General features: G+C 47.1%; 1 protein-coding gene across 1 annotated transcript in view; it reads left to right on the top strand.

The window, feature by feature from the left end:
* BRINP1 (BMP/retinoic acid inducible neural specific 1) overlaps nucleotides 1-21503 on the top strand; it is a 147198-nt gene extending 125695 nt beyond the window's left edge. Inside the window, exon 8 of the mRNA XM_036432824.2 lies at nucleotides 19920-21503. Within this exon, the coding sequence (XP_036288717.1) occupies nucleotides 19920-21060 (1141 nt within the window). The 3' untranslated portion in view covers nucleotides 21061-21503. The remainder of the gene's footprint in view (nucleotides 1-19919) is intronic.
* The last annotated feature ends 1641 nt before the right edge of the window (nucleotides 21504-23144 follow it).

Raw genomic sequence — 23144 nt, 5'->3', positions numbered from 1 at the left:
CCTCTTGAATTTTTTGGATTAGTCTGAGGAGGATAGGTTTTAGTTCTTCCTTGAATGTTTGGTAAAACTCTCCTGTGAAGCCATCTGGCCCGGCGCCTCAATTTTCTTATCTGTAAAATGGGACTAATAATAGTGTCATCCTCATAAAGGTATTTTGGAGGTTTAATGCTATAACCCACATGAAGTGCTTACAAGATTGCCTGGCAAGTGGAAAACAATACATGTTAGCTACTTTTCTAATTGCTATTTTTAAAATTGGGCATTGATATTTTGCATATGAATTGTTTAGCCCACTGTAATGCTCATTAATTCTGAGTGTTGATGATGATGGCATAGTTTTTCATCCTGTCTTCATACTGTCTCTGTGAAGGTGATGCTATTGGGTTTGTCTCATAGATGAGGGAACTGATGAGTCGGAGATGGAATTAACTTGTCCAAGGTCGCAGGGCAGGGGAGTGGCAGGATTGGAATTGTCTTGCTGACTCCATTGGCAGGCATGGTGGGCCAGAGCCCTATGCAGGCTTTACGCAGTGAGCAGCAGCAAGCAGAGGCAGCTGTGCTTGGTTGAGTTCTTTGGTTTGATTGTATGTTGATGCCAAAGGCAGGGTTAATTCATCAAGGTCATGGGAGGGAGAGCAGGATTGGAGTTCTGTAGTCTCCAGTGTGGTGTGCTGGGATTCCATTGCTAAGCCCTGTACCAGTTCTGAAGACCAGGCAGGCCCATCAGGCCCATCCCCCGTAGTTAGAGAGAAGAGGTCAGGGTCAGGGCAGGGCAACACAGCAAGCCTCTCCTGCAAGCTTACTCTGTGCTGGGCTCTGCAAGCACTAAGATAAGTCAGATCATCTACCTCAGAGCTCAGTGCTTATTGGGATGTGGGCAGTGAGACTCTAGAACAGTGGTTGCAAACTGCGGCTCCAGAGCCACATGTGGCTCTTTGGCCCCTTGGATTTTTAGCAAAGGCCAGCTTAGGAGTACCCTAATTATGTTTATAACAATGTACCTACCTATATAGTTTAAGTTTTAAAAAATTGGCTCTCAAAAAGAAATTTCAATTGTTGTACTGTTGATATTTGGCTCTGTTGACTAATGAATTTGCTGACCACTGCTCTAGACCATACCTGCCAATGGGTGTCCAACACCCAACCAAATGTTCATTGGGTACCCCCATCATGTACAAGGATTTTGGTGGGACCCCAGGGGAACTGTGATAGATTTAGCCTTTGCAGGAAGCAGGCCCTAGTGTCAGGCTGTGGCACCATAGTTGGAGAGGTCACGGGGAAGCAGGGTCCCACAAGGGAGGTTTCTGAGGATGGTTTGCTACTAGGAGATCCTTACATTGTCCAGTTAAAAAGCGAGAAAGATTGTTTTTGTTCGTTTTGTTTTGATTTTTTACTTTTATTGACACTGTGACTTCCTGAACTTGGTTTTCTCATCTGTAAAATGTGCATAATAATCTTTTTCTGCTGCCTTGGAGGGTCTGTGTCTGTGTCACCTGGGATGGTGTATTGGGAAGTACTCTGTAAACTCTGAGTGCTCTGGGAAAAGGGGTTATGCATGCAGGGTGAGCTGGAAACCAGATTCATCAGGAAGAGACTGAGGCTGACTTTAGGTCCAAGGCCACACTGAGCAGTTGACACTTTTCACAGCATTTACCATGGGCCAGGCCCCGTGCCATGTGCTTTCACCTCTTTCATCAGGTAGCTCTGGCACAGCCCATCTCTGAATGGGAAGTGAAGAAACAGAGATGTTCCGTGACTCAGTGAAAGTCGTACAGCAGGTACTAGGCAGCTTCCTTTCCTGTCACCTCTGTGCCGTTCGTTCTACCTGTCCGAGGTGAGATGATCCAAGTGATGGGTGACCTGCCCAGAATAAACACTGTCTTAAGGTGGAGAAGGAAAGAGGGGGAGAGAGAGGAAAAACAGAAGTTGGGGAGAGAAGGAAAAAGCCCCAGTCAGCACTGGCGATGCAGAATTAGCTGACTTCTGTGCATTCCTTAAATATCTCCTGACCACCTGGTCTCCCAGGCCTGCCAAGAGGCATTCCATGAGCAACAGGGCCTTTGTCCTCCAAACCTCAGTTTCTAGGTGCGGGGCATGCTGGAGAGGACACTGGTATGAACCAGGGGTCTGAGTTCAGGTCCCGGCTCTGCCCTGCGTGGGCCGGACTAAATCCTCAGGGTCCTGGGGCAGGTGCTCCCTGGAACCCTGGCCGCAATAACCACGCCCTGTGCCCTGCAGGGGCGAGGTGCAGCTTCAGTAGGGAACAATTGTTTCTCACCTTTAGTGCCACCTTTTACTCATTTTCTTTATGAAATTGTGAATTAAAACTCATTTGGGGAATTAAGGTGACACTTGATTATTTTCTTTAAAACAATTTGGAAACAACTGGGCTCATTTTCTCCGAGGTCCTTCCCAGCTCTAGGAGAAATGTCACAGAAAATGAGAGAGCAACAGCTCAACTCCAAAATATTGGTACAAGGTCAGTAATTGGATCTGTGAGCGGTATTGCTTTCAGATGATGCTAATTAGTCCATTTTAATGAGAAGCGGAGAGTTCAAACTACAATCTTTCTTCCTCCAAAACACAATGAATGGCCTTTTAACTAAGTCTCCAGATCTAATCACTTTCCAATTTATGTTCCAGGAGGTAGTCAGAATTATGATTTACGAATCAAATTCTATCTTGTCACCTGCTTAAACCTTTGGGTGATTGATCACCGCTCTTAGGAGAAAGAGTAAAAACTTAAGATGACCTACAGGGCTGCCGGAACCTACCTCTTAAGGCCTGCTTTCATGCCTTTTATTGGCCATCTCAGCTGCACCTCACTAACCGCCTTTCTGTTTTTTAAAAATTAAATGTATAGGGGTGATATCCTATCTAATAAAGATGAAATATGCTAATTTACCATCACTCCATCACAAGTTCCCATGAGCCTTAAGGAGCAATCAGCAGGGATCTGAGGCTACACCCTCCCCTGCCCCAGTGAGGCTTGACAGGGGACTTCAGGCCATGCCCCCCAACTTCACGCTGCATGTCCCACCTGGAAAGGCTTGACAGGGGACCTCTGTCTGCAACCCCTACCTAGCAGGGCTTGAGAGAGGACCTCAGGTAGTGCCCCCCACCCAGCAGGGCTTGACAGGGGACCTCGGGCCATGCCCCCACCCTGTGGGGCTTGACAGGGAACCTTAGGCCGCAACTTCTGCCCTGGCACCAGGCTGGAGGACCTCAGGCTATGACCTCTGCCCCAGCCTCCCCCCCTACCCCCCCAACCCTCCACACACACACACACACACACACACACACACACACACACCCCCGCCTGGCAAGGCTTGACAGCGGACCTCAGGTCATGTCCCCCACCTGGCGGGGCTTGATGGGGGACTTCAAGGCACCTCCCCCAACCCTGGTCTGGGCTGGGGGACATCAGGCCATGCCCCCATCCTGGCACCAGACCAGGGGACCTGAGGTTACATCCCCTGCTCAGTGGGGCTTGACAAGGGTGGACTGGCCAGGTCTGGATCTAGCCCAGTAGGTGCAGGGGCCAGCCAGGTCTGGGTCTCACGCGATTTTGAGGCGCATGTGGGTGGGCGAGGACCTTGTGGTGCACCCCCGACTCTGACAGGAGGAAGGTTTTCATATACATTTTCTTTCATCTCTGACACTTCTATTATAGAGAAAGTGCAAATAGCAATATTAAATTATTTTCTCTAATTAATCCCCTTTTAATGTGCATGAATTTTGTGCACTGGGTCACTAGTTGGTTAATAATTTGTAATATATCACCAGTATATATCCTTTTAGATCCCCTGGTGTTCACATCTCCCTCCCTTCCACAGGCTGTTCCTTCCACCTGGAACCAGCCTTCCTTGTTCCTTTCTGCAGTAGCTTCCATGTGTCCTTCAGATCTCAGTGCATTAGGCTGTGATCCTTGTACTGAAAGGCTGTGTTGGGACTGGTTTGATATGCTTTCTTAGCACTCTGACTTCCCAAATGAAGCCCACATCTCAGTTTACCATTCCTTTTCTACCTACTTAATAATGTCTGTGTCTCCTATGAGACCATATGCTCTGGGCATATACTGGCACCCATGTTCTCCACTGAACATCACCACCACTGCTAGCATCTTCATTGACTCACAGGAGCTGTTCAAAATCTTTGCTCAATGGGTGGATACATCATTCATTTTCTACTTGGAATGGGGTCCCAAAGACATGTTGACATTATCCTTTAAAATAATGCCCCCTTGTCATGTAAAGAATCTCTAGATTTTTCACCTATATAGTATGCTTCTCCCATAGTTCTCATTCACAAAGGAAGAAACTAAGGCTAAAGGGCATTAAGGGACTAGCTCGGGGTCACTCGGGAGATTTGTGAATTGACCATGACTGAAGGTCTGTCATGGTCCAGGCAGCAGGGTAGAATGGAAACTGTAAGAGGAAATGGCCTTCAATTGACCTGGATACAAATCCTGAAAGTAATTCTTTCTAACTCTGTGACTTTGGGAAATATACCCTCCTGGGGGGGGAGGGGGAGGGAGGAAAGAAAGAGGACAAAAATAGATATGTCTCAGAGTCTATTAAATTCAATGAATGAAGAAAGACTCCTAGCACCAAGTAGGAGCTTGATGTGAGAGAGTGACTTGATGTTTCCCCCCTCCATCCCTCACCTGGTTTTTGTAGAGGCAAAGCAGATGCACGGAAACTCAACGGGAAGGCAAGCAATATAATTATTGGCATTTTCCAATGACTCTCGGTCTTTGGTTTATTTTTACTTCCCATATTCACATGGCCTTGACCCTGCAGTCCAGGCCCTTGCCAGCCACATTGTAATTATGCATTGTTGAGATGAAAATCTCTTGGGGGCACTCTCGTCATCTCCAATCCTAGGGCTATAGCTTCTGAACTCATGTCAGCCTCTAACACGTTTCCTATTCCATGCAGTGTTTAATTGGTGTCTGTGGCAAGTTTCTGCCTACCAAGATAATCATTATCTCTCTTGCGATGACCCTCAATATCCACGCTGATTTTGATTCTTCTTTCTGAACCCCATACTTAGTTGCCTCAGGATTTTATCTCCGTAGACACATGCAGGGGGCCAGACAGAGGTGACTTCTTATATTTTATTGAACTAAAGTCAGGTTTGGTTTATTAGACTGAGAAAGCTATGCCACTTATTAGATGCATGACCTCCCGAAGTCTCTCAACCTATCGGAGCTTTCTGTTTCCTCATCTGTATGATCGGGATAATAAGAGGAGCTGCCCCGTGGAGTTTCATGCCCCAGTCAATTGTATGATGTATGTGAAAACTCTTCATAACCTGTAAAGAAATGAACAGATATAATGTTAGCATAATCAAGAACACAGCAGTAGCAGACCCTAGGTGTTTGATGAAGACGCCTTCATCCAAGAAATGAGAATATCAAGTAGGAGCCCAACAGAATGTAGTAACACAGCAGAGAGGCTTTGGAACTTCAGGTACTTAAGAGTTCAGATGCTGAAGTCTGACAGGCCAAGATGTGTGACTGCCATCATTGTCATGGTAACCTTGGCACTGCATTAAGGTGTCTGAGCTTCAGTTTTCTAACTGGTATGGTGCAGATAAACATAATACTTAACTTTTGAAAATCAATAAAAAAAAAAAAAACATATAGGCCACTTGTAGCATACAGTAAGAACTCAAAGCACAGACTCCTTATCAGACAAATTGGAGGCCAATGATTTGTTGGTTAATTGAAAAAAGGTATATTAAAGTGGAATCCTAAAATGTATAAATGCTGCACATACATAAATACATTTTACTTTAACATAAAATATATAAATGCATATCCCTCAGCCAGCCTTCTCAAATAGGGCTAAAATATTTTGGATGATGTGCATATGTTTTATTTGACATTATGCATGTATGTATCTTTGCATACATCTGACCAATAACTATATTTCCAACTTCGATTTATTCAAAGTGGATCAGTGGTTTAAAGACTCTTAAGAAATGATCTACATGTTTGTAGAATTTTATAAATCCTTCCAGTCTTTCTCAGATACTCCCCCTTTATTTAAATGGATGGGAGTTTGTTTTTTTCAGGACTTTGTAGAATATTTTCATAGAATTCAAATTAGTTTCCACGGGGGGGGGGGGGAACAAACCTCATATCTCATCGATTTATTTGCTTTTAATTCCTTGATAAAATGATAGTAAGTAGAACTGACATAAACAGGTTTAGTAACTCACAAAACAGACTCTCCAGTTGTAGAAGTGCAGACATCCAGCCATGAGTATTGATTTTCCTGTGATGGTCATGTACCTGATGGAAGGGAGTGTGTCAAGTCACTTACACAGTGGTCAGTTATGAGTTCGTCCTGAGACAGAAGCTCCTATGCCTAGTAACTTGCCACTATTACTGGAGCAACTTTCTCAAGGTCATATAGTGACAGAAAAAAAGATGTAATAATAGTTAAAATGGATTGACCATTTATTATGTACCAGACAGTTTTCAGTGCTTACATATATTTTCTCATTTAATCTTTACAATGTCCCTATAACCCAGACTCTATTATGCTTTCCATTTGATGAGCATAGACTTTGAATAGCAACCAAGGAAGGAGGAGAGAACTGCATTCCTGCTGGGAGGACTGGGTTCCTCAGTACACAGCCATGGAAAAGAGTGACTTACCCCCAGATTAAGAGGCAGTGACCCAAATGATCCGGTGTGGTACCTCCGGTGATGACTTCCCTTCCTGCCACTAAAGATGCTCATCCTCAGCTGGTCTCAAGCAGATAGATGCTGATGGCTTTGTATCCCAGCAGGTGCCACTCCTGCTGAGAGGTGGTGTGACTGCTAACCAGCAGCAGCCAAGGGAACAGCAGGGAGGCCCTCCTTTCCTGCTGTAATTAGGGAACAGATTTACACCATTTGGCTTAGGGAAATAAACTATTACTAAGACAAATACCTCATGCACAGGTTATTTTAAAGTTTGCAAAGGGTTTTCATACCAGTGAGCTTATCTGATCCTTATAATTCCTCCTGAGGGAGCTAGAGCAAGGGTTAGTCTCCCCATTTACAGGTGAGAAGACTAAGGCCCACAGAAATTAATGACCGGCCCACGGCTGCCATCCTACACAGGCCCCGCTCTTTGTTCTTGTCAAAGAATAGTCACGGGCATATTTATACAGAATCTTCATTCAGTCATCCATTCAACAAATATTTAGTGTCAGCTAAGTTCCAGGCATTATGCAAGGGGGGGGGGGGGGGGAGAGGGAACAAGACAAAGGGCATCTCTGTTCGCAGGGAGGTTGAAATGTAGTAGGTAAGATAAAATTGGCACTGAATGGGCCCTGCATCCATACTTTGCCTTAGGAAGCTGAGGCTCAGGAGGGTTAAACCTACAATTACAAAATCGTAAAATGCCATGGCTGTCAGGGAACCTAAAATATCATCTAACCTATTTCTGTCATTTCATTAAAGAGTAAAATGAAACAGTGGGAAAGTGTTTGGCCAGAGACACTATATGAGTTTTGTATTGCTTTGTAACAAACCGCCAGACCTTTAGAGGCTTAAAGAAACACACCCACTCATTTTCTCACTGTTTCCATGGGTCAGGAGTCTGGGCAGGTGTAGCTGGACCTTCTGCCCCCATCTCACAGGCAGAAATGAAGGCATTAAGGTTCTGGGGAAGAACCCACATCCACGCTCATTCAGGATGTTGTCAGAAGTCACTTCTTTGTGGTTGTAGGACTAGGGTCACCTTTTCCTTGCTGGTGAAATGGCCCCCCCTAGGGGCCATTCTCGGGTCCCTGGCCAAGTACCCCTCCACCTTCAAAGGAACAAAGATGCAGCAAGTCCTCCTCAGGCTTGATCTCTGAGTGCTCCTGCAACAGCCAGAGAAAACTCTGGCTTACCTGTTTAACTGGACACCTCTGCTGACATTAGATCCCCTTAGCTAGTGACCCCAGTATTTAGGTCAGCTGTGCCATGCTAGGGGCCGCAGGCCTGGAAGGGATTTTGTATTCACAGAGCCTGGAATCTTGGGGGAGGAGGGCCCATGTTAGAATTGGGCCCAGTAGCGTCACTTAGCTTGATAGGAACACAATGGGGAAGAGAGATCCTGAGTTTTCTCTGGGGCTTGTTGTATGTAGTAGTTTGAATATCTATTTCTGTATAACACATCGACCCAAACTTAGAGGTTTCAAACAACGGTCATTATATTGTGTTCATGATTGATGGGCCTGGTGTTTGTGCCAGGTTTGGCCAGGCAGTTCTTTGCCACGTGGAGTTGATGGAAGGTGCTCATTGTCTTCAGCTGGCAGAGGGGCTGGGCTGGGCTGGAGGTTCCGAGAAAGCGACACTCACCTGTCCGCTGCCTTCATAGACAAGGTAGAAGACGGGGCTCCGCTGGGCAGACCCTTCTCTCCAGGGCCTTCCCAAGTGATCACTCCAGCAAGGTGGTCAGATTGCTTATCAGTGTCTCTGCACTCTAAGAGGGAGTCTTCCAAGAGACAGGAGGTGGGAACTGCTAGTATCTGGAGATTTGCATCACAAACTGGATGAAGTGTGTCTGCCTTCTTGTGTTGGTCTAAGCCAGTGGTCAGCAAACTCATTAGTCAACAGAGCCAAATATCAACAGTACAACGATTGAAATTTCTTTTGAGAGCCACATTTTTTAAACTTAGACTTTTTAAAAAAAATATATTTTATTGATTTTTTACAGAGAGGAAGGGAAAGAGAGAGCAAGCCAGAAACGTCGATGAGAGAGAAACATCGACCAGCTGCCTCTTGCACACCCCCTACTGGGGATGTGCCCACAACCAATGTACATGCCCATGACTGGAATTGAACCTGGGACCTTTCAGTCTGCAGACCAACGCTCTACCACTGAGCCAAACTGGTTTCGGCTAAACTTAGACTTCTAACGCCACTTCTTCAAAATAGACCCACCCAGGCTGTGGTATTTTGTGGAAGAGCCACACTCAAAGGGCCAAAGAACCGCATGTGGCTTGAGAGCCGTTTTTTGCCGACCACGGGTCTTAGCTGTGGTAGAATCTGCCCAGACTCAAGGGGTGGGAATACAGACCTGGGCCTAAGGGAGGAGTGTCGAAGGCTCCATGCCCACCTGCCACACACAGTGGGTTTTCCTTTCCTGTGTTTTCCATTATCATACACTTAGGACAGAGTGGGCACTCTTCAGAGACCTACGAGGAAGCATTTTGTAATATCACATTGGCCTTTAGACCTGTGCCAACCAAGATTGTGGTTTAGTGGATTTATCTTTAAGTGTATGCCCCCTGCCACATGCCTCAACCTAAGGGCATGCTTTGTTGTTTTATTCTCTTGGAAGCTGGTTAAGGGGAGAGAATGTTCCACAGTGTTCCTTTATTATTTGGTGGCTACGTGTAGAGTGTGGATACCAAAAGTGTGAAGGGCGAAGGTTTTGCCAGTTTCTAAGGATTCCGATTATGGAATGATTCCAAGTGTGCATTCTGGAAGCAGGGAGCTAACTACAGGAAATAAGTCCTGCACCCACTGTGAGAGGACTTGCGCTAACACTCATTGATCACCTGGCCTCGCTGAGCGCCTTTTCTGACAGGTGCCACAGGGATATTATGTTTCCTGGAACTAGTTTAGAGCCAGTGTCCAGCAATCCTGGAAAGTGTGACTATTTCCTTTGCTCCAGTGCCCTTCACCCGGTAAAATGCTGCAGTCCCGTTTGGAGAGGCTGAGGGGAAATGAGGTGTACATCGGTGGCCTTCCCCAGGGGAAGATTCTGGTTCTGGGCTTCCAGGTACTACTTGTGTGACCCCAAGCAAGTCACAGAACCTCTCTGGGCTTTTCCCCTTGGACCAGGCTTTGTCTAAGCATCATTCAGCTCCAGTGTTCTAGAAATTGCCATCTTAGATCCATAGACAGTTTCCCCAGGAGTAATTTGCTGCTTTGAGAATCCCTGATGTACTGATGTTTGGGGGGTGAGGAGGATAGGAGAGAGGGTGGCCATTTGGTGACGAAGACACATTTTAAGTGAGTATTAACTTGTCCTATTGAGGAAGAGGTCCAAGCCCACAAGATGACCCAGGCTGCCTGCCTGTCATAGCTTTCTAGTGTCCTAACCCTGGGGCAGTGACACATCCACCTAAGAATGGCTTTGACGTTGCTTTACTATCTATGGGGTTAAAAAGACAGCAGCCAGGTAAAAAGACAGGCCGAACCCAGCGGCCACCCAAGGATGTATGACCTGGGCCAGGGCAGGATTCGCTGAGACGTGTAGGGTTTGTGCAACACACCAGGCCTGACTCTGTTCCCATCCCTGGCTCTTATTCTGCACATGTAGCAAGGAGGACGGTGGGCACATCTGCTGACACCGGGCAAGAAAATCAGCATCTCCAAACTTTTTGTTGTTTTTAGGTTGTGTGTGTGTGTGTGTGTGTGTGTGTGTGTGTGTGTGTGTGTTTTCTTCCCTTGGGCCTGGAATGGCTTCCATTCAAAATAAAATCTGGAGGCTGAGCACCTAGTCAGAAATAGAATTGGGTCCTAGCACTAGCCAGTTATCTCAGTGGTTAGAGCATTGGCCTGGCCTGCAGACTGAAAGGTCATGGATTCCACTCCTGGTCAAGGGCATGTACTTCAGCTTCAGGGTTGATCCCTGGTCCCGGTCCTATCATGTACAACCATGGATGTGTCTCTCTCAGATGTGATGTCTGTCTCTCCACCTTCCTTCCACTATCTCTCAAAATCAATGGGAAAAATATCCTCGGGTGAGGATTAACAAAAATAATAGTGATAATAAAAAGTAAATAAAGCTGGGTCCTTACAGCATCTGTGGATAGGTCCTTCATATCCTCCTACAGAACCACCTTCCAGCCTGCACACCTCAGACCTCAACAGGGCCCCAGCAAACCCTCATGTGGGTGAGTTATAGTCTTAGTGATGCCACAAGTCACCAGTGACCTTCAGTAAGTCAAGCTGCTCTCTGAGCCTTGTTTTCAATATCGTTCAAATGAGATCCAGGTTACCCTCTCCACCATCCCTTGACACAGGAAAGTGGTGAAGATCAAAATTATGGAACCACACCGAAGAGCTTTAGGAAGTTTAAAAGTGACATAAAAATATAGAGTTTAACAGTGGCATAAAAATGTAAGGTATTACATCTTAGTAGTAGTATTCTGCTTGTCTTAAAGGATGATTTAGGGTAGGGGTGTCGAACTCAATCAGAGAAGGGGCCAAAATCTAAAATCCAGCCTAAATCGCGGGCCAAATGGTTTACTGAACAGTCATAAACTGTCATTGTGATGGAAACGCAGCGGAGTGCAGTGATGACAGCGCGGTGCGGGCCACATTGCAAGGCCTGGCGGGACGGATTTGGCCCGCGGGCCTTGTGTTTGACACATGTGATTTAGGGGGTAAATGTTTTATGGGAGTATCACAGTTAGAGTGTGAAAACCTCCTAAGTGTACAGCAACATAAATGTGCACAAAAGGAATTCACACGTGTGGCCCTGCAGAAACCCCGCTCAGGTTTGCCTCTTTCTAGACAGAATGGACTCTTGTGTCCTGTTGCTTTCACGTTTTCCTTCTGTGAAATCCCTTCATGTAGTTTTGTGTAGTTTGGGCTCATTTATTCTCAAGAATACTGTTTTCTTTGTGGAAGTCTGTTGCACTGCCGATGGCCACTCTCACAGATTCCAGTTTGTAGTTATGATGAGTAGTGTTGCGGTCTTATAGGAGTTTTTGGGTGACCCTCTATATGCATTTTGTTGGGTACATGCTAGGAGCGGAATTGCTGGGATCAAAAAGTATTTGTAGTTTTAACTTTGTAGATTCCTTAGTAGATACTTCCAGTTTCTCTCAATTTGCTGAACCAATTTCCCCTCCCACCGGTAGCATCCTTGCCAGTACTCAGTCTTTCCCAGCTTTTCTGTTTTTATTGGCACAGTCTTGGTGACTAAGCAAGTGGAGTTTTGTGTGCTTATTGGCCTTTCCAATATCCTCTTTGAGGAAGTGCCTATTCATATCATTCACCTATTTTCCCTTTTGATTATCTAACTTTGTCTTACTGACTTGTAGGCCTGTGGTTTTTTTTGGGGGGAAAGCAGCATTAAATAATTCAGTGAGAACCTTCTCAAGATAAATATAGATTGTGATATTTGCATATACTGTGGTTTAAAGAGACCCTGAAAGAGGTGGCAAACCTAGGCAGCATAAAATGCCTTTGATTAGCCCCAGCAGCCAATCAGTGCAGGAGTTATCTACTAGGAATAGTCTTTGATTGGGTAGAGGTATTGAAAATACATTCTCTAAGGGTTTTTTTCACTCTTTGAATAGTATCTTTGATATGTTTTAAACTTAATATATCCCTATTATTTTTTCCCTTTATAGTGTGCCATTATGATATTGACTCCTCCAATATCATAATGATGCTCCCCTATGTTTTCTTCTAAACCCTATCTTGTTGATGTTGGTACTAGTTTTACTTTTCTCATTTAGATCTGTAATTCATCCGCTAATAATTTGGGGGTACATAAGAGATGAAGTGACAAGAAGAGGTGTTGTTCTTGTTGCTGCTTTAATATCAGTAATCAATGGATTCACTAACATTTATTGAACTATTTCCTTGGATTTTTAAAGCTACAATTACCTGTTTCAAAGGAACAGTTTTCTATGTGAGCTCAAGAGAAACACAATAGCTTTTATGGGGGACACTGTAGGAAGCTTTAATACATTATCTTAGCCTCAAAACAACCCTGTAAGTACCATATTGTTCTTCTGTTCTGTGGTTGAGAAAAATGAAGCTTAGGAAGGACAGGCAATTAGCTGGAGGTTAAGTAATGAAGAGCGGAGCTATGATTCAAGACCCCCTGACTCCAAAGCCCACGTCGCTAGCTCTTTCTTCAAGCATCACTGAGTAGCATTCATTATACACTGTAGTGGATGAGAAACCAGTGAGACTAGGATATTAGTCTGTCATCAGCTGGCCTTTCTGGTTAGGGAAAGGGATATTTTTACCTGGAACACTGATAAAACAAAGCCTTTTTTGCCCGCAGTAACAATAATGGTTAATGGCCAATCAGAACCTCCTTTCATCCCAGCAGCTCTGCCCATTCAGTTCTAGTTCTTAAGACAGAAGTGTAAGATGGCATTGCCTTCCCCAAGAGACAGATAAGGAAACTGAGGATCAAAGAGGTGAAGTGACTTATCCAAGGCCAAATCATGGACGGGCTGAGTGCCACATGTCCTTAACTGACTCCTGCATCTACGCTCACCCTTCTTCCTGCCCAGATCATGGACCTAGAAGACCATTCTTGTGGTTCGGGGTTAGCTCCTTCTCACTGAGTCCCTGGTTCTGCCTGAGCACTGCCTGGAGCAACCTGCTACTTTTAGCCTTGCTGCCAGGCTGTCCTTCCCTTTCTCCCGCACACCCATGCCCCAAAGCAAAAGGCTGCATTTAAATAAAAAAGCTGATGCTGCCTGTCACCTTCCTGCAGACACAGACTGTGTGATTGCAAAATTGTCTCATAATCCTCCCCAATGAAGCTCCTGACAACCTAATTGGAATTATACATGCTCTTCTCCCCATTCCTCCCTCTACCCTTCTCCTCTGTCCCTGCAGACACGACCCGTTGCTTCTGCAAAACCAAACTAGAGGGCTGTCCTGGCAGGGAACTGCAGAATTCTCCTTTTGCTCTCTCCTTTTGACTACTTGAGCCGTTCACGGAGGCTCTGACATCCTGTGAAGAACAGAGAAGAGGGAAAGCAGGTTATTAGGCAGTGATAGAAACCCGAGAGGGGGATTATTAATAGGCTAGATACTTATCTGGGGGAAATGATGAACACAGAGAGGGTCTGATGGCCAGTTATAATTCACACAGCATATCCATAAACCCAAGCTGCTTTCCGTTGAACCCCAAGCATTCTGTCATCATTGATGTTTGCATCTCTTATTAGCACTATATTTTACACATGCACATACACACGTTTGCGTATGTACACACATGCACTCACACAACCAAAAAATAGTACATCACTAGAAACCTTAAAACAACTGTTTTGTCTTCCCAGTGTAGTCAAAGGTCTACAGAGTGTGTGTGTGTGTGTGTGTGTATATTCACATACACACATTTTGTGAGCCTCACAGAATCACTGAGACACCCATTACAATGTCAGAGACACGCCAAGGATGAAGCACAAGGCATAAATAATGGAGTAAATCAGAAACTCATTTTATTTCCTCTCCATTTAAACACTTCTGGTAGGCAAATGGGGATTATGGATTATAGGCTTCTATTTTAGCCTAGTCTGTCTCTTTCCTCCCCTCCTCCCCTCCTTGGCACCCGATTGTATGATCTTCCCTAAAATGCCACTGGCCCACACGGTATTGCTGTCTTAGGCAAAACCTCCAATTAAAATCAGCAGGGAGTTTGCTTGAATTAGGAGTCCCAGCGAGGCTCCCACCCAGGTGCCTCCGGGAGGGAGATGTGCCTTTGAAAGCTCTGATGGGAAGCCCTGGGTGGCACAGCCTCCGGCCTCCAATGATGAGCAACTCCACGCTGTGTCCCTGGGAGACCTGTCCTGTCGCCAGGAAATCCTGGCTGAGGCAGCGCCAGGGCCTGTAGGCAAGCAGCGGTGTCTCCGTGGCCCGGAGCCTAGCTGCTCCTCAGGGCTGGGGTGTAGAGGGTGGGAAGGGAACAGCAGGCAAAGTGAGGGAGCACTGCCTTTGGATCCCAAAATCCTGAGCTCTGGTGTTCCACATCCATGCTGTGTGACCTTGGCAAGTCACAGCCCCTCTCTGGCCTTCAGAGCCACTTTAATGAAGTGGAAATCACTGGTGAGTCCTACCTCAGGGCCAGACGGGGGGAGAAGGGGGTAGCTGCCCTGATGTGGAAAGCACTCAAGAAATGTGGGTCCACTCAGATTTCGGGGGGCTCAGTCTGAGCAGGAGGGAGATGGCCAGATATTTCCAGAGCAGCATCTCGGGCTTCCGCTTCTGCGGTCCAGGCTGTGTCCTGTGAGCCTCAGAGGGTCCATGCCTGTGGGCTTTAGAAATAAAAGCACCTCTTCCTGTCCTCCCTCCCTCCCTCCTTCCGCCCTCCCCGCAGGGCCCCGTCAGAATGAACTGAAATCCCAGCCAACAGAAAGATGCTGATTTAGACATATTGGAGTTCAGCCTTGTCTGCGAGCTGAAATGCTTTGGATCCCCAGGGACAGAGAAAAGCATTTTAAAACTTGGTCCTTACTGCCTTCAACTGACTTCCTTGCCCTGGGGCTGTGTCAGGTCCTAGTGAGCTCCTCCCTCCAGCCGGCCTATTAAGCCATCCTCTGTTGCCAGGGTTGAGGCAGGCTGTCACCAACTAGCCTGGGAAGTGGTATTTATAGATCGTAGCCCCTCCTACCCCTGGTTCCCAGCCTCTCCCTCTGCACTAGTCCTGAGCCCCAATTATCTGTGAATGGAGGAGAAGGATCCCTGGCAGGTCCAGAGGAAGCCAGAGATGTGATAATGGGCCCTTCACATGCTCAAACTTTCCATTGTTTCAATGTATTTCTCTTCCTGTGGCCTGCTTGCTTCTTGCCTGCCTCTTTGTCATAATTTTACACTGTGGTAGGCTGTAGAAAGTGCGCCCATGCTGGAGTTAGGGAGGGACCCCAGTGTCTGACTATGAAGTCACTTTGTGACTGGAGACAAGTTATTTCCCTTCTGCTGGCCCCGTTGCCTTCATGCAGCTGGTTGGCTGCGCTGCTCCATCACAATGCCCAGTACACAGTGAGTGCTCAGCAGTTGTAAGCCCCTGATTGCCTTGGCCCACGTAGGGTGCTGCCCTCTGTTAAGCATGGCAGGGTTTCTGACCATCAGTAATTACTACCTAGAGTCCTGGCTGCAGACGGAGAAGGAGAGGAGGTTGATCTGATTCCGGTGGTGTCCTCATGGTTGGAAGTTGCTTGTTAAGAACAAACACACAAATTGGAATGAGCTTGTATCTCTGGTTTTGCTCTTCTCAAGGTTACTAAAAAGCAAAGGAAAGGTCACTGACCTTGGGAATCAGGACTCAGTAATAACACGGCCTTCCACCTGCCCCCTCCCTCTTGCCAAAAAGGACCACTCGGCCTCACAAGGCCTAGCCAGAGCCCACATTTCATGAGTTATGTATGACAGTACAAGTTGTGGCTGCATTTCTCTCTCCTCCCCACTCTAGTTTCCTCCCATCACCTTTCCCCTCTCCAGGTGCCTCCTGCGCTGCCCTGTCTGCTCATCCAGCTCCTTCGTTCCCATCAGCTCCAACACCGCATCCTTTTCCCCTCCCTGATCACCCTTCCCCGCCTCCATCTCTCTCTACTCTGCCCCTTCCCTGCACGCTGCCTCTTTCTAAGTGCTCTTGCTGGAGCATTAATGCCTTCATTGATACAGCCCACAACCTCCTGATTATTCTGAGGTCAGGAGCTGCAGGTGCCATGCCGCTCGCTCATGTGCCTCAGAGGGCCTCTGTCCCCAGTCCCTCCTGCCGGACTGGGCTGGAATCCTAATGCGCCACTGGCCCCTGTGCCTGCTGCAGCATGACCAGGAACTTTCATCTTTTCGTCCCCACCCCTGAGGATTCCGAGAGTTCAGCCACAATCAAGCATTGATTCAAGGAGTGGGGGCTGTGGCCCCGACAAAGGACCCCAATGATGAGACACGAGAAAGGGGGTGCTCTGCGGGGTTACAGAGTGCCTTGCAGATGGGAACAGAGGAGCTCTAAATGGGGTACTGTCCTGTCACTTGGAGAGGGAGTGACAGGGGCAAGTGTGGGCCATCAGAAAGGGACGTTTTGAAATTAGGCTCTCGTCAGATGGAACTGTGCAATGGGAGACATGTAGCGTCCCCCGCAGCTCACCAAATGATCAGATGACTCACAGCCAATATTCAGTCAATGTTCTGGCCTGGGAGGCCGGAGCCGCAGAGCTCATTAGCATTCCAGCTGCGTGGCCTGCAGGCCAGGCCTGCTGCTGTTCTCCAGGCTGGGATGGCCTTGGTCTCATGCACCCGAGACAGGGGCTGAGCTGTGTGGGTGGATGGTATTGAAAACTAATACCGCAGTCCGGAGGGCAGAAGGGAAGGTGGGTCTTCTTAATGCAAAACAAGAACAAAAATATTAATTTTGTTTGTTCACTCAGCAAACACTAATATGGAGCCAGTCTCTGGGCTAGATGCTCAGGGAAGGAGGGGACCCCTCCAGCCCCCAAGTCTTAGAGCCTGGGTGGGAGAACTGACAAGAAAACCCATGTTCTGAGTGTGGTGGGGGTTTATTGCCAGGGCCGGGTGGTTCTATGTATTGAAAAGGCAGAGCAATTTCAAGGGGCTCGCTAATTATGCCTCCATCCCTCTCAGCTGATAAGCAACTCATTCAAAGCACAGCATCCTGGGAAGCTGGTTCAATAGTATCCATTTTCAAATGTCCCATATGAAAAACTGTTTTTCCTCCCACTCCAGAGAGAGAGTGAAATCCCCGAATGCCTCAATACCTTCAAAGAAACAGCTCTTCCCTGGGATAAGAGTATTTATTATTATTACCTCTCCAATAATTGTTCTATGCCGGGCTTCGGCCTTTAAATATATTATCTCACTCAGTCCTCTCACCCACTGCAGAAGATGGGCTTTATCTTTCCCACCAGAGATACAGACACTGAGGCTCACAGACATGAAGTTCCTGGTTACAGAACTGAGCTCAGAACTCGCTTCTACTTAGGCCCCCACACACTTTTTACCTTGGGCTCTACTGCCCAACAGGAGGTTCCTGGGCGTGGTGGATGTGATCCAATAGATGATGGCTGACCGTCCCTCCCACAGGCAGTACAATGCAAAAGGGCTTCTGCTTTCAGCATTCTAAAGTGGGATCATGCATCACCTTCATCATCAACACCATCACCACAGCCCACTGTAGCCTCAGGAAGGGCTTTCTTAACTCTTGCTTGACATTTAATGGAGGGGGGAAATACACTCTGAGCCAGAAGACTTCTCTCCTAGCTCCCTGGGTGATTTAGTCTGTTCTTTCACCTCTGAGCTGTGATTGCCATGTCTATAAAATGGAGCAGGCAGTCCTCTTGCAGGAATCATAAGAGCTAACTTTTATCTAGCCTAAGGTGACCAGACGTTCTGCTTTTGGCGGGACAGTCCTGATTTTTAACAATTTGTCCCACGGCATTTTAAAAAGTCCCAATTTTTGGAAAGAATGCACGACAAGCTAGGGAACTGTGGGAGATGGAAAGGGAATATACGGTTTTTGGCGGCCATGTGGCTATTTAGCCAGGATATGAGTTTTATATCATTTTTGTTAATTTTATAATGTTAAACTTTAATAAATAACAAATAGTTGTTGAGAAGTGATTATCAAGAATTGCTTATCAAAGTTCACATTGTTGATCAGTTGTTAGAATTCCACCACCATTGTTTGGACTTAATGAACAATGGCATTTTTTGGGATTGGCAACGACGAAAACATTTTGTAACTGTTTCTCAGATGATACTCATCATACTGCATGCTAGTAAGCTAGTTAAACAAGTGATGCCATTACAAATCAGCTATTCAGATAATTTAGGTAAGTAATTTATTTCATAAATTTTCTTGAACTTAGCAGACAGTACTCATATTGTTTATATTTTATAGTGGCGGGCAAAAAGTCTAGCGCCGGCCTTGAAAGTGACACGACTATACATAATTTTTTATTATATTTGTAAATTATACTATGCTAAAATTTAAAAAAAAATATATATTACAATACTATTTTTGCATTCAATGAAAATTTTTGTTGCTCCATATAGACCAAACTTTTAATCAAGAACCTCACCCCTTCCTCAACCCCAGGTCAATGGTGTCCCACTTTACTAATGTTAAAATCTGGTCACCTTATCTAGCCCTTAGTACCTATCAGGTCTGGAGCTAAGCATAAAAATGCATGTAATCCTCCCTGCAGCCCCATGTGGTCAGCATGATTAGGAAGGAGAGGGAAAGGCCCAGCACCACCTCAGCTCCTGTGTGCACGAGCCAGGGTGTGGAGAAAATGGGAGTGAATGCACCCAGTGCAGGGTAAGAAAAACAAGACACTATAAGGAATTGTTTGTAGCTTGAAAGACAGCCAGGAGGTGACTGGCACAGGAATGCGGAAAGGTGAGAGGCGCTAAGCTGACTGCCTTGCGTATTTTTACCTATTCTGTTGCGTTCCATCTGGTGGAGTATCTATCTTACCTGGAAAGTTTCCATGGCAGGAGTTTGGTGACAGGTTGGCTGTCTTTACACACTGTTGAGCGGCTGTGGGGAGGGAGATCCAGACATACAGGCTGTGATGGAAACTCCACTGAGTTGAGAGTTTGGAACTCTGGGAAAATGGGGGTAATGACATCCTTCTTACCTGTTTGAGAAGCCGCTGTCAGGGTCAGATCAGGTCATTGGTATGGTAGCACTTCGTCATCTCTAGAGTGATATAAAATAGAACGTGCTTTTGTTGAGGCTGAATGTTATATAACCGCCTGAGAGAATCTGTGAGGAAACATCTGATGCAGGTTAAAGCTACTTTCTAGTGCTGATTTTCCCCTTTTTTCAATCTGTTGTCATCCAGCAGGGGTGTTTGAATTCATACATTTTAATTTCCTGAATCAAACTTAAATGGGACGCGTGTATAATGGAAACATAGAGTTAGAAGGAGCCTCAAGAAGCGCACTTCAACACCTAAGCTTTACGGATTGGACAGTGAACATACAGGGGGGAGTCCAGCGTCCTGCTAGTAGAGCTGGCCTGTGGGTTACAGGGACTGGCACTGCCCTTCTCCTAACTTCCATTCAGAGCCCTTCCTGTCCTAACTGATGCCCAGCCCTTTTATTCTTGGGGCATCTCCATGACCAGTTGGACACTCATCACTCAGTGCCTGCCCCTGGTGGTTAACCTTCTCCGTTCTCCCTCTGTCCCCAGGACGATTCAGCAGTGGCTGGCCAGGGTGCAGTCACTTCTCTACTGCAACGAGAACGGGTTCTGGGGCACCTTCCTGGAGAGCCAGCGGAGCTGCGTGTGCCATGGCAGCACCACGCTGTGCCAGCGCCCCATCCCCTGCGTCATCGGCGGCAACAACAGCTGTGCCATGTGCAGCCTGGCCAACATCTCGCTCTGCGGCTCCTGCAACAAGGGCTACAAGCTGTACCGCGGCCGCTGCGAGCCCCAGAACGTGGACTCGGAGCGCAGCGAGCAGTTCATCAGCTTCGAGACCGACCTGGACTTCCAGGATCTGGAGCTCAAGTACCTGCTGCAGAAGATGGACTCGCGCCTCTACGTGCACACCACTTTCGTCAGCAACGAGATCCGCCTGGACACCTTCTTCGACCCGCGGTGGCGCAAGCGCATGTCCCTCACGCTCAAGAGCAACAAGAACCGCATGGACTTCATCCACATGGTGATCGGCATGTCCATGCGCATCTGCCAGATGCGCAACAGCAGCCTGGACCCCATGTTCTTCGTCTACGTCAACCCGTTCAGCGGCAGCCACTCGGAGGGCTGGAACATGCCCTTCGGCGAGTTCGGCTACCCGCGCTGGGAGAAGGTCCGCCTGCAGAACAGCCAGTGCTACAACTGGACCCTCCTGCTGGGCAACCGGTGGAAGACGTTCTTCGAGACGGTGCACATCTACCTGCGCAGTCGGACTCGGCTGGCCACCGTCCTGCGCAACGAGACCGGCCAGGGCCCCGTGGACCTGTCCGACCCGAGCAAGCGCCAGTTCTACATCAAGATCTCGGACGTGCAGGTGTTCGGCTACAGCCTGCGCTTCAATGCCGACCTGCTCCGCAGCGCCGTGCAGCAGGTCAACCAGTCCTACACGCAGGGCGGCCAGTTCTACTCGTCCTCGTCCGTGATGCTCCTCTTGCTGGACATCCGGGACCGAATCAACCGCCTGGCCCCGCCCGTGGCTCCTGGGAAGCCGCAGCTGGACCTATTCTCCTGTATGCTGAAGCACCGCCTGAAGCTCACCAACAGCGAGATCATCAGGGTGAACCACGCCCTGGACCTCTACAACACGGAGATCCTCAAACAGTCCGACCAGATGACGGCCAAGCTCTGCTAACCGGCCACTCCCCGGGCCGCGGGACGTTTCCCTTTTGTTGTAACAAAACAAACAGTAACAGGACGAAAGAAAAACCATGAGACGTCAATAAGATATTTGTCAAGTGTAATTACCTATTCGAAGAGACGGAGGGAAAACATCTTCATCCGTTGGACACTGAACGCGTTCGAGCGAGCAACTGTGTGAAACCGTGGGGCATGTTTGTTATGTCTATACTGTCACAGGGAGGAGCTCGGAGGGAGCTGGAGTGGCTTCTTAGGCCTCAGGTGCTGGGCGGAGGGGGAGGCGGGGAGAGCCTACGCCATGGATTGTAAAGGTCTCTGCTGTGCAGGTGCTAAGGGGACACGCGAGAAGGAGAGAGCTATATGTAATGTACAACCGACACTGCCATTTTTCCTTGTGGGAGGAAATGGACATAGATAAAGAAGATATTTCTTCGGTTACGATTTCTTCCCTCTCTCTGCTTGCTTCTTTGTGGTTCTTTGGACTCATTGTCACACCAGGGTGGTGGATGCAGTCACAGGGCTATCTTACCCACCTCACTGCCTTCGTGGTGAGTACACTGAAGCTCATGGAAGCTGGACAACAGATGGGAGGTATTCCCGTCATCACATGGGGCCAAGCAGGAACAACCTTAGCTGTCAGCAGTCCAGGGCCTCTATTTCTCTGGGAATAGACTCGGAGAGAAAGGCATGCCCGTGGCTACACACAGTTACCGCCTGCATGAGGCCCCGGTTCCTGGGCAGGCCCTACTAAATCACTGCCACGCTCCTGCGTTCTCCAGGCTAACCGCCAAGGGACAGAGTATAATTCAGCCTCCGGCTGTTTTTCTTTTTCCTTTAGTCATGAAACCCCTTTCGCCTACTTTCTCCAAAAACAGAAATTATGTCAGATTTCCTAGAAATACCACACATATTAAAATTTAATTTGAATAAAAATCAATAACCTAAATAAAAAATAAAATAGGGTAGGCTTAAATAGTGCCTTGGTCTGCCAAGCTGACTTCCCCAAGGAAGTCTCTAAAAAAATTATTATTTTTTATTAACTCGGAATACACACACATCCATAAAATAACACTGCCATTTCTTTGGCATCTGTGAAAGCCGAGAAGCCTCACGCAGGGCTTGGGGATCGAGCTGTGGGGAGAGACGCAAGAAGGAAAGTGACTTCAAAGCTCACCTCTAGAGAATGTGGGCAGGTGCCACTCTGTCACCAGAAACACTGTGTGCGTCCTTTTGCTGAGGAACTTGCTGGACGTGCTTCTGAGCATCTGGATCTTCGCTTCTGGACTGGCAGAGAAACAGAATCACACACTTTCAGGCTGGAACAGAGCAGGACACCTGTGGTCTCAACATCTGTCCGGTGCAAATACCCCTTTACTATCTTAGGGAGATGCCTGCTGTTGGCTGGCTGGGCCATTTCAGGGACAGGAAGCTAATTAATGCCATCTTCCACTCTCCGTGATTGCTCTTTCCAGGCTGTGTTACAAAAATATATATTAGGCAGATCTCTCATACCCTGACCAGGATTTGCATTACCCCCCTCACACACACTGGTTCTGGTTCAGGAATGTGTATTTCTCTCACAGTAATGCTATCTGAGATAAAACACAAAGTCCTATCTCACAGGTCATTGGGGTCTATGACAATGTGTCTCAAGGAGAACACCATTCCCAATACAGTTTATTTTAAGGTGAAAGAAGCTGAGGCCTGCCATGCGTAAGAAGTAGAGAATTACCTAGTTTGTGTGTCTAGCGGGCATTTTTTCCATAGTGGTAAACTCTGATTTTAATATTCTCCAATTAAATATGTTAGTACACATTAACGTATTTCTAAACCAGTTTTAACACTTGACATGCACTTCCCATTCATATAGTTTTTTGGACCTCATATGCTGAGAGGATTCGGTGTTCATTTAAGTTGGAAGTTCTTCATTCTAAAGGGCACATAGCAGTTGTTGACCAAGAACAAGATTTTGCAGGTCAGTAAATCATGAGACAGGTTTACAACACCTAGTCCATGAATGAAGCATGTCAGAAAAATGAAGATTTGTAAGAAACGGTCCATGCTTTTGTATCACTCACA

Source organism: Pipistrellus kuhlii, unplaced genomic scaffold (genome assembly GCF_014108245.1).
Source record: "Pipistrellus kuhlii isolate mPipKuh1 unplaced genomic scaffold, mPipKuh1.p scaffold_m20_p_12, whole genome shotgun sequence".
Lineage (NCBI taxonomy): Eukaryota > Metazoa > Chordata > Mammalia > Chiroptera > Vespertilionidae > Pipistrellus > Pipistrellus kuhlii.
The sequence above is the reverse complement of the archived record's forward strand: the minus strand, read 5'-3'. Positions and strand labels throughout refer to the sequence as shown.